The sequence below is a fragment of the Thermobia domestica genome, chromosome 2, assembly GCF_964235325.1.
Source record: "Thermobia domestica chromosome 2, izTheDome1.hap1.1, whole genome shotgun sequence".
Lineage (NCBI taxonomy): Eukaryota > Metazoa > Arthropoda > Insecta > Zygentoma > Lepismatidae > Thermobia > Thermobia domestica.
The window spans coordinates 15246139-15261730 of NC_137455.1; the positions used below are offsets into that span (position 1 = coordinate 15246139).

At 36.9% G+C, this 15592-nt stretch overlaps 1 protein-coding gene across 6 annotated transcripts in view; it reads right to left on the reverse strand.

Moving 5' to 3' along the window:
- The window catches only part of LOC145670574 (uncharacterized), a 216704-nt gene that overhangs the window by 130901 nt on the left and 70211 nt on the right, over window positions 1-15592 (reverse strand). The window contains exon 1 of one of the 6 annotated variants that reach the window (XM_081739453.1): window positions 7499-7793. The exons of the other annotated variants lie outside the window; for them this stretch is intronic. Within the exon in view, the coding sequence (XP_081595579.1) occupies window positions 7499-7611 (113 nt within the window). The 5' untranslated portion in view covers window positions 7612-7793. Of the gene's footprint in view, window positions 1-7498; window positions 7794-15592 lie in introns of those variants that run through there. 6 annotated transcript variants of the gene reach the window in all.

The following is a 15592-nucleotide window of genomic DNA, read 5'->3' on the forward strand; positions in this document are numbered from 1 at the left end:
CTATTTTTGCACATTCTCTTCTTGCAGGTTTATTCCTTCCGAAACACTTTCTTCGAACGATCTCCTTAATTTCTTCTCTTTCAGTCTCCACCATCTAGCGTTCGGTTCTCCATCTCGTAGTATCCTATTATATTCATCGCAAACTTCCAGTCTATCTCACCATTCTATTCTTCAGGACCACCCTTTCACCATTTATTACCTTGCAGTTTTTAATTTTCTTGAGATACTGTCTTCATCACAAAATGTAATTCATCTAGCTTTCTTTTCTACTACTCTTGTAAGTCAACAGGTGCTTCTTCCTCTTCTGAAAAAATGTTTGTACATCGCTAAATCGAATGCCGTCGCAAAATCTATAAATTTTTCACCTTCCTCGTTCCTTTCGCTTACACCCCATCCACATTGTATCCTCTCAGTCCCTTCCATGTTTCTACTGGCATGCCCATCCAAGTTACTATTCACAATTACTATTTTGTCTATCGGGTACTGCGAAGTCCGTGGTCCAAATTCTTCCAGAATTGTGTCTTTTCTTCCTTCTCGCAGCCTATTTGTGGAGCATATGAACACAGTACTATTTCGTCCCTGCGTATTTTGATACTCGCCACTCTGTCGCTCCATCTATTCACCTACCACACTATCTTTCAGATCACCAGAAAGAATAATCCCCATGCTGTTTCTTCCTCGTCGATTTGCTCCACCATACAGCAACTTTAGCCACCTCCTAACTCCCTTGCCTTATTAACGTTTCACCTTGTTTCTTGTACTCAGTTTCCCCAACTTTCTCCTTTTCATCAGATCTGTTACCTCTCTTCCAAATCCATTCGTCGTCCCGACAACTCTTACCTCACGAGAACCATTGAGCCCATTCTCGACTCGGTAGCCCTTGCCAATTTCTTACAGAAGTCGGGCGAAGCCTCTAAGCGTCGCCTAAGGAGTGTACCCCAGGCCCGTAGCCAGCCCCAAAATGTAGGAGGGCCGGTAGACCATATTATAGTTCATTTGTAAGTCTACCGTGAAAATTTTAGAGGGCTCAGGCCCACCCTAGCCACTAGTAGATACGGCCCTGGATAGCATTTTCGAGGCTTTATTTAGAGCAGTGGTTCTCAATGTGGGAGTTAACGCTCCCCAAAGACCGTCCTGGTTTTCAAAGGGGGCGTTAAAACAAAAAGGCGATAGACTATTTAGGGGGCATTTGCATATATATCCTGAATTTTGTCACTTTTACACATACACACACACACACACACACACATATATATATATATATATATATATATAGTAAAGAGAGTTTACATTTTGTAAAGAGAAAGTGGGCGTGTCTTGCACTCAGATTGTATATAAGTTGTCAAAATTGGATATTTCTCTCATAATGTGTCTGAGGAAGGCTATGTTACATAGCCGAAACTGTAACACAAATATATAATCTTAAAATAAATACATTGCTTTGGTCAGTTGGAATGTTATTAGCAATCTTGAATTTTCCAAAGCTGCAATGAATAATTTACAAAATGGGCTTCAATCCTATTTACTTTTCACTGGATAAAGCGGCAAACGATGGTCTAGGACCCATCATGATAGTTTTGGTGTAGCTTTCACGACTGGACGTCCTTCTTGACACCAATCCCTATCATTTTACCGCCTTGAGACCGTCACTAAATTGGGCTGGGTTTCCCCCTCCCTCCTGTGGCTGAGTTGGAGCCTCAGGATACCAATAATACAGCATTATTGGGAAACGAATTTCCCGTTATTTTTGAGTGCCCTTAGGTTCTTTTCGAAAATAAGCTTTTGTGTTTTAACTATGGGGGCGCCTTATAAGTGTGAAACCCAGTACGATTGGGAACATTTGATTTTAGAGTTTAAAAAAAGAAAAACAATTCAATAACTTTCCTCTTTTGCCATTTTTTCCGTATCCTTACTTACAATGGAGTTGACCTATGATATCGTCCCGGACTTTTGGTCTCGGATACGGATATGGTCTCGGACTTTTGATACATTCGCTACCGTTACGTATATAGGATCATATTTATTATCTTCAAACAAGAAACACTAATAAATATATACATGGACCAAATATTAGGAACGCAAGAAAACTTACCACCATAAAAATAAATGTGAAACACATAATGTGGTCTATCACTGATGATTTCAGATTTTCCCCAAAGGGATTTTCAATATACTGAGAGCAAAAGTGCTTACTGTGAAAAAAAAAAACTTAGAAACCCCTTGGATACATCAAATATATGCACCGCAGAAAAAAAAAACATTAATATGGCATATGCTTTCTTTACCTAATATTCACATTATTTGGGATCGAATCTTGCGGATAATTTCCCCCCGTTTTTATCTACACTCACTCACCACTGAATCTTGAAATATATCCTTTCGTGCAAGTAAAAGGCGGATATTTTTAGTCAGTTCGAGTTGAGTTTTGGGTTCAGACTGACGAGCTGCTCTTAAATACTAAATTTACGGTTAAAATGAGTGACGAAAAATATATCATATCGCTGAATCGATTCCAGAAAACTGGCTCTCGATATTTCTTACCTATTTTTGTTCATAATGCATGTTGATACGGTGCTGAAGTCGTCTGCTGTGAATTTTACTGGGCGCAACCATATTGGTTACAAACAATCTGTTGTCTAGGTGGTTGCTAAGGTAGTTTCAATGGCGTTGTATGTGGCAGCTGTGAGTCTTGTGAAAGACGAACTTAAAATTATATATAAGGCTACATTTTCACAAATAGCAGTGAAGATAACTTTATACGTATAGCAAGGCTATATTTATCATAATATGAAACAAAATTACTTTACATTTTAATTCCTTTAATTGCAAATAACTTGCTGGACAAGTGAGTGAGAATCCCAAGCATGTACATGAGCCCCCCTTAATAATAATTTTAGATTGAGTTGAATTAAAATTATTGAAAATTGTTATGCTATATACTTCTGTCATTTGTTTAGCTTCAGTGAAAATGTTTAATATGGAAGAAACTTGATTTTTATAAAATTAGTGATCAGATATTCGGAACAAAGGAGTACAGCACTAGAACAACCAATGCATTTTAAAGCATACAATTACGAATACATAATCTCAGAAACTTCGCATCTTCGTGGAAATAATTTCCTAATTTATTCTTCATTCTTTTGTTAACGGGTGTCCATTCTTTGCTTGGCACTGGTAAAGTTGAAATGCGTCACCAGAAATAATTAAATAATTTAAAAGGTATAACCCTCTAACTATCCTATGTCTATCGCATAATGTCCTAATGTAATCTGAATTATTTTCTTTGCGTTCACCACAAACGACGTACAGATTTATAACATGCCAGCGTATACACGTATTAAAATTCATAAGGAGAACACGTACCAACTTACGCTGGGTGGTCACTTCACGCAACACTACATCTATGATGATTAAGGGCAGCTTGAAGCTCAAGCGTATGTAAGGATGCATCTGTAGGGAGCAGGCACATCAGTGAAGTTGGGTATGCGTGATAGAAAAACAGGTACGAAAAGCGTACACTAGCCAGGGCTAGTAATCACTACAAGTGGATTTGCATTTCAATTTCTTAGTAACCATGGCACATTTGTTTCTATGTTCTCCTTCTACATAAATAATTTTCTTGCACAGAAGTATTTTCGTAGATTAGACAAATTTTACACATAAATTTTCAAATAATGATCCTGTTTTTTACATGTGTAGTTAGCGTAGATCGATAGGATGGGACAACATTTTATGTCAAACAGGATGAGACAAATTAATAAGTCCGGTTTAAACTTTACTATATTGCCTGTACTCTACTCTTAACGAAATTCATATGCAGTAAGGTGCGGTTAGCTTAGCTTGTGATTGCTTAAATGCGGTTGTCTTACATATATGTGTAATGCCGATTTACTAATTTTAAAGTAATCCATTGTCTGCAATCTCAATTGTATCAAGAGTTTCAAATTTTTATACACATATGTAACCACAAAGGTATAATTGTTATCGAACTTACGCTGGCAAGGATCGGAAAGGGCGGAGGCCGGCGAGTATCACATTCCACGCTGGGACAGCCACTGTTCGAAGATTATAGTATGCCTTTAAACGTGTGATTCAATTATCAGTTTACTAAGAAAATGTTTTACAGTGTTCTGAGTATTAATATACGGTATATTAAACAGCGAAATTAGCCTAAAAATGTCACAAACAAACAAACAAACAAAATATAGATATGTGTAGGCCTATTTTAATTTCTTTCTGGCAGAATATGCAAGAACAGAAAGTGTTCTTCAAAAAGATTGAGATATATCTGTTCGCCCAATAAGTAATTAATCATTATATCGCTTGTTGTACAGTGTGGCTTTGTTTTTGTTTCTCTTTAATATGTTAGATAGTACAATATTTCTGATTTCATTCTTGGAAAAAAAAAAGAAAAAAAAAACATTGCATGTACCTCTTAACTGTTATGGTTATATCCGAAAACGAAACAAATCATTTTCATAGGCGAGTACCATATAAACTTCATATAACCCGCTCAAAGCTGGTTTGTTTGTAACCAGCTATAAATATACCACACTGACTTGATCCCTAGTCTTCCGTCGCAAGCGCTGCTATCGGCTGAAGGAATTCCACTCACTTTCTCTCGCTTAGTAACAGCTGAACCCTTATTGCCTCAACGCATGCGTGTGTGGGGGGTGTGAGCTTTAGTTCGCATTTTTGCCACGGCTCAAGACATTTTGGCAGCATAATAGCTGAACAGGAAGCGGAAATGACGTTTACTTCACCAGCGTATAGACAAACGGACGGAAGACTTTCAGTAACTATGCATATGCCCACGCTTATGTCATTGAAGACTCTCCCTCCCCCTTCCCCTCCTTGCTCCAAGCAAAAATCTGAAATGACACTGTTGTCTACTCCCCACTGCGCCTGCAGCGCACCAATTGTCCGCTCGCGAGGCTCGTCTCCATGCCTAACCTATAGCCTATGGAACCGGAAAGTTAAATGCCGCATTCGCAAAAGATCTCCACTGACTTCTGTTCTTAGCCAGCTGGATCCAATTTCTACTTCGTATTCTTATTTCTGCGAAATCCATCTTAATATTGTCTTCCTATCTGCACTTATGTCTTCCTAATGGTCATCGGCCGCCAACGTTCTATGCTGCTCAGGCTCAGGCCGGTAGCCAGCCCAAAAATATAGGGGGGGGGGGCTGAAGTTAGGGGGGCCCAATCCAACCATACTACAGTTTATCATCGTATTATAGTTCATTTGCAAGCCTACCGTGAAAATTTTACGGGGGCCAGCGAAAATTTAGGGGTTGAGTTGATTTTGAGTTTAACGTCCCGTTCAGCAGCGAGGCTATATGAGACCTGGACCTACTGATTAACGTGGAATCCGAACCACATGAGCTCCCGCCGGGAATCGAACCCGGGTCTCCCACGCCAAAGGCGCGTACGCTAACCGCTTAGCCACGGAGGAGCTCAGAAAATTTAGCGGGAGTCCGGCCCCCTAGACCCCCCTGGATACGGGCCTGCTCAGGCTTGCCAATCATACGATAATTTACTGCAGTAGCCTACACGATAATTTAAACCTTAATGCTATAGACGGTAATATCCTTCTGGTAATACGTGAATATACGATAATTTTACAACGCACTTTCTTTCTTTTTTCTTTTTTCTTTTTCTTTTTTCTTTTTTTTTTTTTTTTTTTTGCAATTTTTGCATGTGCAAATAAATTTTAGATGTGTATTAAATAATTATAAAGCACCCAGACTGAGTTTTTAACAGTCATTCCCGGTAAAATAAATCAATAACGATTTGAAAATTGGCAAATGGCAATCCTGCATCCATTCTTTAAATTCAATTAGACCTACATTTACGAGGGGGTGGAATTATTGTTGTTGTTTAGAGTACAATTAAGAATAATAAGGATTTTTTTTTTTAAATGGAAAGGACAGTGACGCTGATTCGGAGTTCGAAACTAAAGATTACTAGGTAAATTTACTATATATTATTGCCATTATTAGCAATATTATACTAGTTTCTACAATTAGCACATGCATAATGAATATACGATTATTATTATTATTATTATTATTATTATTATTATTATTATTATTATTATTATTATTATTATTATTATTATTATTTGTAATATACGATAACTTTAAAAACGAAAATCGATATTTTTTTTCTCTGATTGGCAACTCTGATGCTGCTCTTCTCGCGCACTTTTCAGTGAGTCATGAAACAAGTGCAGCATATCTAAGCGAAAAGTCTTCACATTAAATAGAATTTTAATTTCATTAGCATTATGATACACTATATAGATAGGTGTTTTGGCCCCGAAACACTTCATCTGCATGCCTACGATAGTTATATGAATGTGAGGTTGCAAGTAAAATAAACGTTATCACGACAAAAGGTTGTTTTCTAAAACAAAAAGTATTTAATATAAGTAGTATCATTCTGCATCTACAGTGTAAATCTGTGCAAGACTAGAAGCAATAAATGTAAATGCGCCAATAGAGTAAACACTATTTTGAAACTAGATAATGATCTCTACCATTAAAAACCGCATATTTCTATCCTTTTTCATTGAGCTGACATCTTGTCAATCTACACAGAATGTTGTCGAGAAAATACTGTAGTTCCATAGCCATAAGTTTCAGACCATCTTAAAGTAAACCTGCACCGAAGAATGAACTTAGCTTTAAACCTTTAGCTTTCAGCTTTGCATATATGCAAACTTTATTTTGAAATTGTATTGCAACATGTGGTTTGTAGTTCCGACAAAGAAAAGCAGGTTTGCGTATCAGCTGAGATGCCCTTTCACTAATGAAGTTCTGAATTTCCCGTTCCCGCTAGATGTCATAGTAAGCCAGCGTTGGACTCTTTCTCTTACTTGTTACACGCGGAGTTACGCTATATTGTCATTTTTGAGCTTTCTTTGCTCGTTTAGGTGGATAGGTTTCGAACTGTTGACTTTTTGTGTGTTACACAGAAGAGTAATGTGTGCAAAAGTGCAAGTACGCTGACATTCGTCACGATTTATTAGTTCTATCCGGTTTTAGTGGACTTTGCATAGAACCTATATGCAAACACCATAAAATATCCCATAGACCCCATATTATTTGCATTAACTTATTTAAAAGAATTCCCATACACCGAAACCACTCCAAATTTAAAAGGAATCAGTCTGATCGGAAAAACGGCCCGTTAAAGGGTTAAAATGTGAATATAATTGTTGAAGATACTAAAGAATCAATCTTGTCGAAAGGCGTAAATAATGAATCCGTATTACTAAGATTATTTATGACTCCCGGAGTAGCCCAGAGGAAGGGGAAGTCCACCCAGGGCTAATCTCGAAAGATGATGAACATCAATTACCAGTATTTTTGCATTTCTACTTTAATTTCCTGCGTATTGAAAAATTTCCTGGGCAAAATCTGAAATCGTCACTAGATGAACTATTTTTAATCTGCACCTCTACCTAATTGTGTTCAAATGAGGAAATTTCTTACCTAATTGCTGTCTCCCAGATTTTTTTTAAACGTTCATCGAGCGGAAATCGATAAAATCTACAAGTATCCCTCTCACTGTAATGCCTGCAATCTGGTACGTAGCACATAACCATGTTCACTTTTAAACGTTATTATTTTAAAATTCTAAGTTCAACTACACTTACAATGGTATATTATCGTGTAATTCACTTGCTGTTATCTTCACAAAAACATACTTCAAATGCACAGAGAATGATCACACTTCTAGTTTCGTGTTAAAAGCAGCCAGACCGTAGCTAACAAGTACTGGTTTAGAAGCAGAGTGTGGTCGTCGTCATGGCAACCGAGCGGAAATGACGCAATCCTTTCATCAAACAAAATGGAAAACCTTTTGCAGCGTACGTATGACATCATATTCTCTTGCAGCGTTGCTAAGTGTACGAGAATTCTGGGATTCGTTACTTTTTGCTGTGCGAGAATACTTTAACAGAATACGGTTACTAAAGGCCATAGTCGTGCATAAGTTCACTATGAATCGATTAGCATGATGTACTTTTTCCTGTAATTCCTGCATCATTTGTTTTCCAGGAAAGTCTGGGGGGGAATACAGTGGCTCAGTGATAAAGCGCTCACTTTGGTGTGAGTGGCTCCATTCCATTGTGGTTTCCGTCAACCCAGCGTAAAATGTATGTTTTAGTTTGCGACTATTGTCATAGCTATAATCGCAAGCTATATTACTTTTGCGTAGCGTTGCGAGCAGCAAATTTGCGACGTCTGAAACGGAATGAGAATCCTGGTTCCATCATTGTGTCCGTGGGTTTTCTCGGGGTTCCCACGTTTTCTCTCACATTATCATTCCACTGATTGCTGCATATTTATTCACTCTTTTATAAATCATGTTTCTCCTTTAGCCCACGGGCGTCTCTGGCGGGGTGACGAGGGGGATACGCCCCCCTAATATTTTAAAGTACAAAATATTCAATATTTTACTCTAATTTAATTATTTACTAACGGTAGAATAACATATAAATATTTTTTTAAAAAAATATAATATTCAGGCTGTGAAACGATTATAACAGAGTTCTTGATATACCTCAGGGAATCCGTGAAAGTAAGCAGAAAGGTAAAAATGGAATCGAAGATAATAAACAGGTTGGACTAGGAAGTACCATTTAAATCAATTTCTTTCGTGTCCCCTCCTGCCAAATTTTACATGCCAGAGACGCCAGTGCTTTAGCCTAAAGAGCACAAGCGTCAGACGTAAAAAAACTGAAAGGGCCATATACCGTAACGGTTGGCATCAACGAAATGCAAAATTTGGATTTTAGTTTGCGATAACACTAGTTAAAAAATTTAAACTTTTTGTTTGTTACATGAGAAAAATAATCTGATCTTAAAGGAACTTTTTGCGCTGAATTCGAATATGCACTCGGTTTCTCTCCATCACATACAGTTTTCCCGTAACAGAGGGATTTTCGGGAAATTCCCTCAAAAATTTCCCTTTTTCAGATATTTTATTCCCCTAGCTCCTGTCCCCTTACATATAGTAACATAGAAATTATACCTAAGTATACCTTGATTTATATTTGATAAACCCTAAAAGTTTCGTAAAAATCGCTTTGTTCTTTCTAGAGAAATAAATATATTTGTATGTATACTGTGTGCACTGTTTATTGCACCTGATAGTAATGCTTTCAGATCTCCTGAGTTGGGGTAAAAACGATTTGTTTTATTACTACAAACACAGACATAAAAATGAATATTTACAATAGTCAACAACACACTTGTATTGCTCTCTGTAAATTAGAAACGTGTATAAAAATAGAATGTACTTTCAACGTATATTTTTTTTAAACGTACAGTATATGTATATCTTAATACATATATATACAATTCTCCAAGTTTTTTCGTTTTGTTCATGAAATGGTTATCAATATTTGTTATCAAATGTAACAGAATGCAAAAGAAAGAAAGAATGGAATACAGACTCATTGTTGACAACAATGAACTAATGCAGTCTGAATTTTCCACTACGGTATCGTTTCCCCCTCCCCCCGCGCATTTCTTTCTTTCTTGTGTTCTTGACACTGGTGAGGGAGTTTTGTACATTTTTATATTGACGTGTGGTTTAACACTACTTCACTTTCAAAGTTGTCTTTGCTGCTAAAAGTGCTTTCATGTTTGATCTTAACGGCATTATACCCAACTAAGACCAGAAGTTTAGTTTGTGATCAGTACAATGGCGTCAAGAGGACGGCGTTCGTGTGTTAACTCACCAAATAGTTTTTGTTATGTGTGTGGCCAGTTTGTAGTTAAAGGACAGTGTAGATCCATTACGCCATCGGTGAAACTAGCATATTATATATATTTCGGATGTCGTGTGGGAGACCAGGACAAAACTTGGGCACCCAACATAATTTGTGCGTCGTGCTACGTCACTTTACTTGCATGGGCCAAAGGGAAACGGAGGTTCATGAAATTTGCTGTACCAATGGTGTGGAGAGAACCCACCAACCATCTGGATGATTGTTATTTTTGTCTCACAGTAGTTAAGGGACATTCTAAAAAAAGCAAATACACAATAAGTTATCCCAACGTTAAATCCGCAATTAGACCTATTCCGCACGGGGATGAACTTCCACTTCCCGAGCCCCCTACCAACTGGGAAGAGATATGGCCAAAAGACTCTGATGATGATCATGACCTTGATGAACCATCGACATCAACATGTACATCCAAGGATCCAACGTTCATCCCTGACTGTGTTCGCGAGCCACATTTCATCCGGCAATGTGAACTTAATGACCTAGTCCGTGATTTGCACCTGACAAAACAAGAGGCGGAACTTCTGGGATCAAGGCTCCAGCAGTGGAACTTATTGGATGCAGAAACGAACATATCAGTGTACAGGAAAAGGCATGTTCAATTTTCAAGCTATTTCTCAATGCAAGATAATGTGTGCGTATGTACGGATATAAATGGGTTGATGGCGGAGCTAGGAATTCCTTACGTTCCAGAAGAATGGAGGTTATTTATCGACGCGTCCAAGGTCAGCCTTAAAGCTGTCCTTTTACATAATGGAAATAAAAAACCTTCTATACCACTTGCGCACTCAGTGAAGATTAAGGAATCCTATGACACCATGTCAACTTTGCTAAATCTTATAAATTACAAGGACCATTGTTGGCAAATATGTTGTGATCTCAAGGTAGTTGGTATTTTATTAGGACTGCAGTGCGGTTACACGAAGTACCAATGTTTTTTAGGTTTATGGGATAGCCGAGCTGATGACAAACATTATGAAGTGAAGGAATGGGAACCTAGAGTGAATTACGTACCTGGAGAATGCAACGTCAAATACGCTCCTTTGGTAGATCCTAATAAGATATTACTACCGCCACTTCATATCAAGTTAGGACTTATGAAAGACTTTGTCAAAGCCATGGACACATCTGGTGAAGGTTTCAAGTATTTGCGAGATAAGTTCCCTAACCTGAGTGATGCTAAGATTTCAGCGGGAGTGTTTATTGGTCCCCAAATTAGGAAATTAATGCTTGATGATAGCTTTGACAGCAAGTTAAACAGTGCTGAGCTAGCTGCCTGGACAGCATTTAAGTGTGTTGTGCGCAACTTTCTGGGCAATAACAAAGCTGAGAGTTACACAGAAATCGTACAGGACATGATACAGAAATACAAAGAGTTGGGTTGTAGGATGTCTTTAAAAATCCACTTTTTGCACTCCCACCTCAGCTTCTTTCCTGCTAACCTAGGTGCTCTCAGCGACGAACAGGGGGAAAGATTCCACCAAGATATAATGGCAATGGAGAAAAGGTACCAGGGACGATGGGATCCTTCAATGATGGGGGACTATTGTTGGGGTCTTGTTAGAGAATGCAACATTTCTTACAAAAGAAGGAAGTAGTGTACGTTTTTGTAACCCAATGGAAGTTTCATATATTCTAATAGTTTTGATTGTCTTTTCATGACCTTTTGGTACATTTGTAATTGTTTATTGTAAATTGTCACACTTGTAAATTATATTGTATTATATTTTATATATGTGTTTGTGGTAATAAAGCAAAACGTTTTACCTCAACTTAAGAGATCTGAAAGCATTACTATAAGGTGCAATAAACAGTACACACAGTATACATACAAACATATTTATTTCTCTAGAAAGAATAAAGCGATTATTACGAAACTTGGAGGGTTTGTTAAATATGAATCAAAGTATACTTAGGTATAATTTCTATGTTAGTATATGCAAGGGGACAAGATCTTGGGGTGTAAAATAAACGAAAAGGGAAATTTTTGAGGGATTTTCCCGAAAACCCCTCTGTTACGGGAAAATAGTACGTGAGGAGAAAAACCGAGTGCATATTCGAATTCAGCGCAAAAAGTTCCTTTAAGAACAGGTATTTCCTTTTATGTAACAAAACCTTTGTTAACTAGTGTAAGAGGCAAAGCAGTTATAGGCTAACTGATTTTAGTATATTTTGCGTTACGTTACGCTTCGCACTTTTTGCGAAGGCTGGTACAGAATAAGGATAACAGATTTTTGTTTTCGCTTATCTCCAGTGAAATGTACTACATACAGTGGCGCAACGATAATTATACGGGCTCGCCTGTAAAAGTACATTTCGGACTCCCTAAAAAATATAATAAAAACTTACAGAAATTAGATGAATTATGACATATTGCAGCAAACAAAAAGACAAGTCAATTCACTATTTACCATTGCTAGGTTACATTTCCTGTGGGAATTATCCCGTTATTATTTGACATAAGTGACAACTGCTCCATATATTTTAAATATTTATAAGACTGTACTGACATTGACTTTTAATGGAACTGAACAATGCAGGATGCATCCAGGTGGCAAGGAAAAACGTACCGCAGGGGCGCGGTGGCTCAGTGGTAGAGCGTTCACCTCCGGTGCTTGGGGTTCTGGGTTCGATCCCAGCTCACACCGTGTGGACTTTGTGGTGGACGAACACCATGCTCGTGGGTTTTCTCGGGGTTCTCCCGTTTCCTTTCACTTTCTTCATTCCACCATTTAATTCATTTCTCATAATCACCGGCATAACCGTGGGACGTAAAACTCAAAGATTTCATTTCATTTCAAAAAACGTACCGCAAATCGAATGATATAGTTGTGCCTATCATCAGGGCTGTTACGTGGGCGGAGCGACAGGGGCGATCGCCCTGGCGCCGCGGCCAGGAGGGCGCCGGGACGACAAATCAACAAACAACATTCAAGGAATTCATATTATGTTGGTATTTTTTTAATTATGTTAATTCAGATATTTTAATAATGATCAGGCTGCCGTTTAGAAAAACTATTTCTTTCATACGGACAATACAACAGGCTTAATACCCACTTATAGTGTGGTGTACATAATTATCTAACATACACTATTATACTTAATACATACATTATTATACATACACAAATATACATCGTTTAATTATGCAGAATTTATTGCCTGACATTTGTTTTGAACTCGTTTTCGAACATACCAAATACATCTATTACATGAAATCTAATCATTTCATTATAATGAAGCACACATTCTTCACAGAGGAGACTTATGTAATATGTTAGTTCTTGCTTTCCTACAATAGAATGTCCCAGTGTTTGCTCTTCTAGTCTTACCTATTAGGGCATGTCACAATACTTCTGAAACTAATTCTGGACAGTCAATTATACCGTTTAATAATTTAGGTAAGAACAACAAATCAAACACCCATCTTCTTTTCTCTAATGTTTGAAAACTAAAATTCGTTACTAGGTCTTCATAGGGGACATACGTTGGATAGAAACCGGTTTTCTTGTGTGGAAGCATTTTTTTTTTTAAATTTTCTATTGCATTAGAGTATTTAGTGACATTTGGTGTCCAAACAGTACAACAGTATTCTAATTTTAACTTTACATACGGTAAATATAACCTTATAAATGTTGATTCTTTATAGAAATCCTGTTCTATCCCATAAATTAAATCTAGGTTTCTATATGCACTACTCGTTATTGCGTCAACGTGTTGAGCAAGGGTTAATTTGCTATCAAATATAACTCCTAGATCTTTGATAATATTTGGGGTAGACAAGGAAGTGCCACTTATTGTATAGGTAAAATTAATTGAATTTTCTTTCCTCGTGAAAGATAATGTTTTACATTTGGACACGTTGAGTACTAAATAATTCTTATCACACCATATTTGAACTCTCTGTAGATCCTGTCGAAGTTTCACGCAGTCATCTATTGAACCGACTTTGGGGTATAATTTGAGATTGTCGGTAGAAAGAACTTGAGAAGTTTTAATACACAGAGAAATATAATTTATAACAAGAAGAAACAACAGGGGACCTAGATTAGATTCTTGAGGTGCTCCCGATAAACTATTGAACTTGAAAATTACCGATAGGCCTAATGTAAAACATCTAGGATTATTCAATTGGAACTCTCTCCAGCCCACTGAGGGAAGTTTTTTTTTTTCTTTAATCTTGGAATTTAATATTTCGTCGTCGTCATTTAATATTTAATTGTATCGTCATTTGTATAATCTATGCTATTATTATGTTGATGTGTATCAAGTTCAGAACAAACAAGTATACCACTTGACTTAAATAATCCAAAACCATGTTTTCATTAACTATTGTTTTAACTACAAAAGCCATTTACTTTAAAAAAATGACATAACTTCTTTTATCTTACATTATGATTTTACATACCATATTTAAATCTAGGAGTACAAAATAAACTCTGTCCGACTTTATGCAGAGTCGTTTTCACGTGTGATTAGCGTCATACTAAAGGCCTGACTATTGCAGGAAACATGTTACTGAAACTCTTTAGTATGTTACTAATCACGCTCAGAACGACTCTGCATAAGGCCCTTTTTGTTTATCATAACACACTGGGGAGGAGGGAAGGGGAATTCTCGCCCCTGGCGTTTACAATTCACGCGACGACCCTGCCTATCAATGTTTATTTTATGTTTATTGTATCTTCTTTGTTTCAGTGCTAGAACATGCAACGATTTTTTAAATAATGGAATTTGATTAAAATAAAATTGAGGAAACGATGTGTTTAAACCATGACCGCCCACAGCGGGTTCAAGGGGACAGTTGCCCCATGAATTTTTGAAGAGTTTTAAGTTCTTTGAAATAAATGGGAAAATATATTAATTTACTCCCATACCCATATATTATTACTTAATATACTTATATTAAATACTACGGTATAGTACTATAATTTATTTACTGTAGGTCAGGGGTACAAGTGAATCTGAAAAAGTAGGGGGCTGGATTACGTCATACCGTCCCCAGTGACTATCTTTGATCATTGTAATTCTTCTAGAAAGTGGGAGGACGCCACAGATATTTTCTAGAAGTGGGAGAACGACGTCCCCCGCGTTCCCCCTGATTTTTACCCCTCCTGTAGGTAATAAAGATATGTGCGTAAATAATTGCTGTTTTATGTTCAATTCAAATAATTTATTAAACTTATTTTTAACTTTTAATCGTCAAATCTGCAGTTGAATGTTATGTTTATAATAGCTCAGTTTGTATGTTGATAACCGGATTTTTTTTATAACACATTAGTTATTGTTTCTTAGTACAAACAATAATGAATCAATGAGTAAAGTTATTGGTTGTTAATAAAGCGCCACAAAATCTTAGCAACGAAGTCTAACTAATGATGCTTTAACGTTCTTTAAATATTTAAAAGTAGTCAACTGTCCCGCCTAGCACAACACAAAGCTATTGTAAAATCCATTCCATGAAATTATTGTTGCCAGAAACTACAACGTTCTATGTGGTATGTCTATTTAATGTAGTATTTTAAGTATTCTGGCTACACCTGTGATAGATAGACTACTCTACTTTCGAAATGGAATTTTCACTCAAGTCAAAAACAGCTCGTATAATTCAATTTATACCAGTCAAAGATATACAGGGTGGCCTAAAAGTAGGCATACAGTCCGTACTGTTCAACTCATTGCTTTTTATATCTTTTTTTTTTTTTTTTTGTTATCCATCAGGTAGACTTAATTTGTTTATTATATGTTCTTAATATCTTTTTACTTATATCTTAAGCTCGGAACAGCCGAA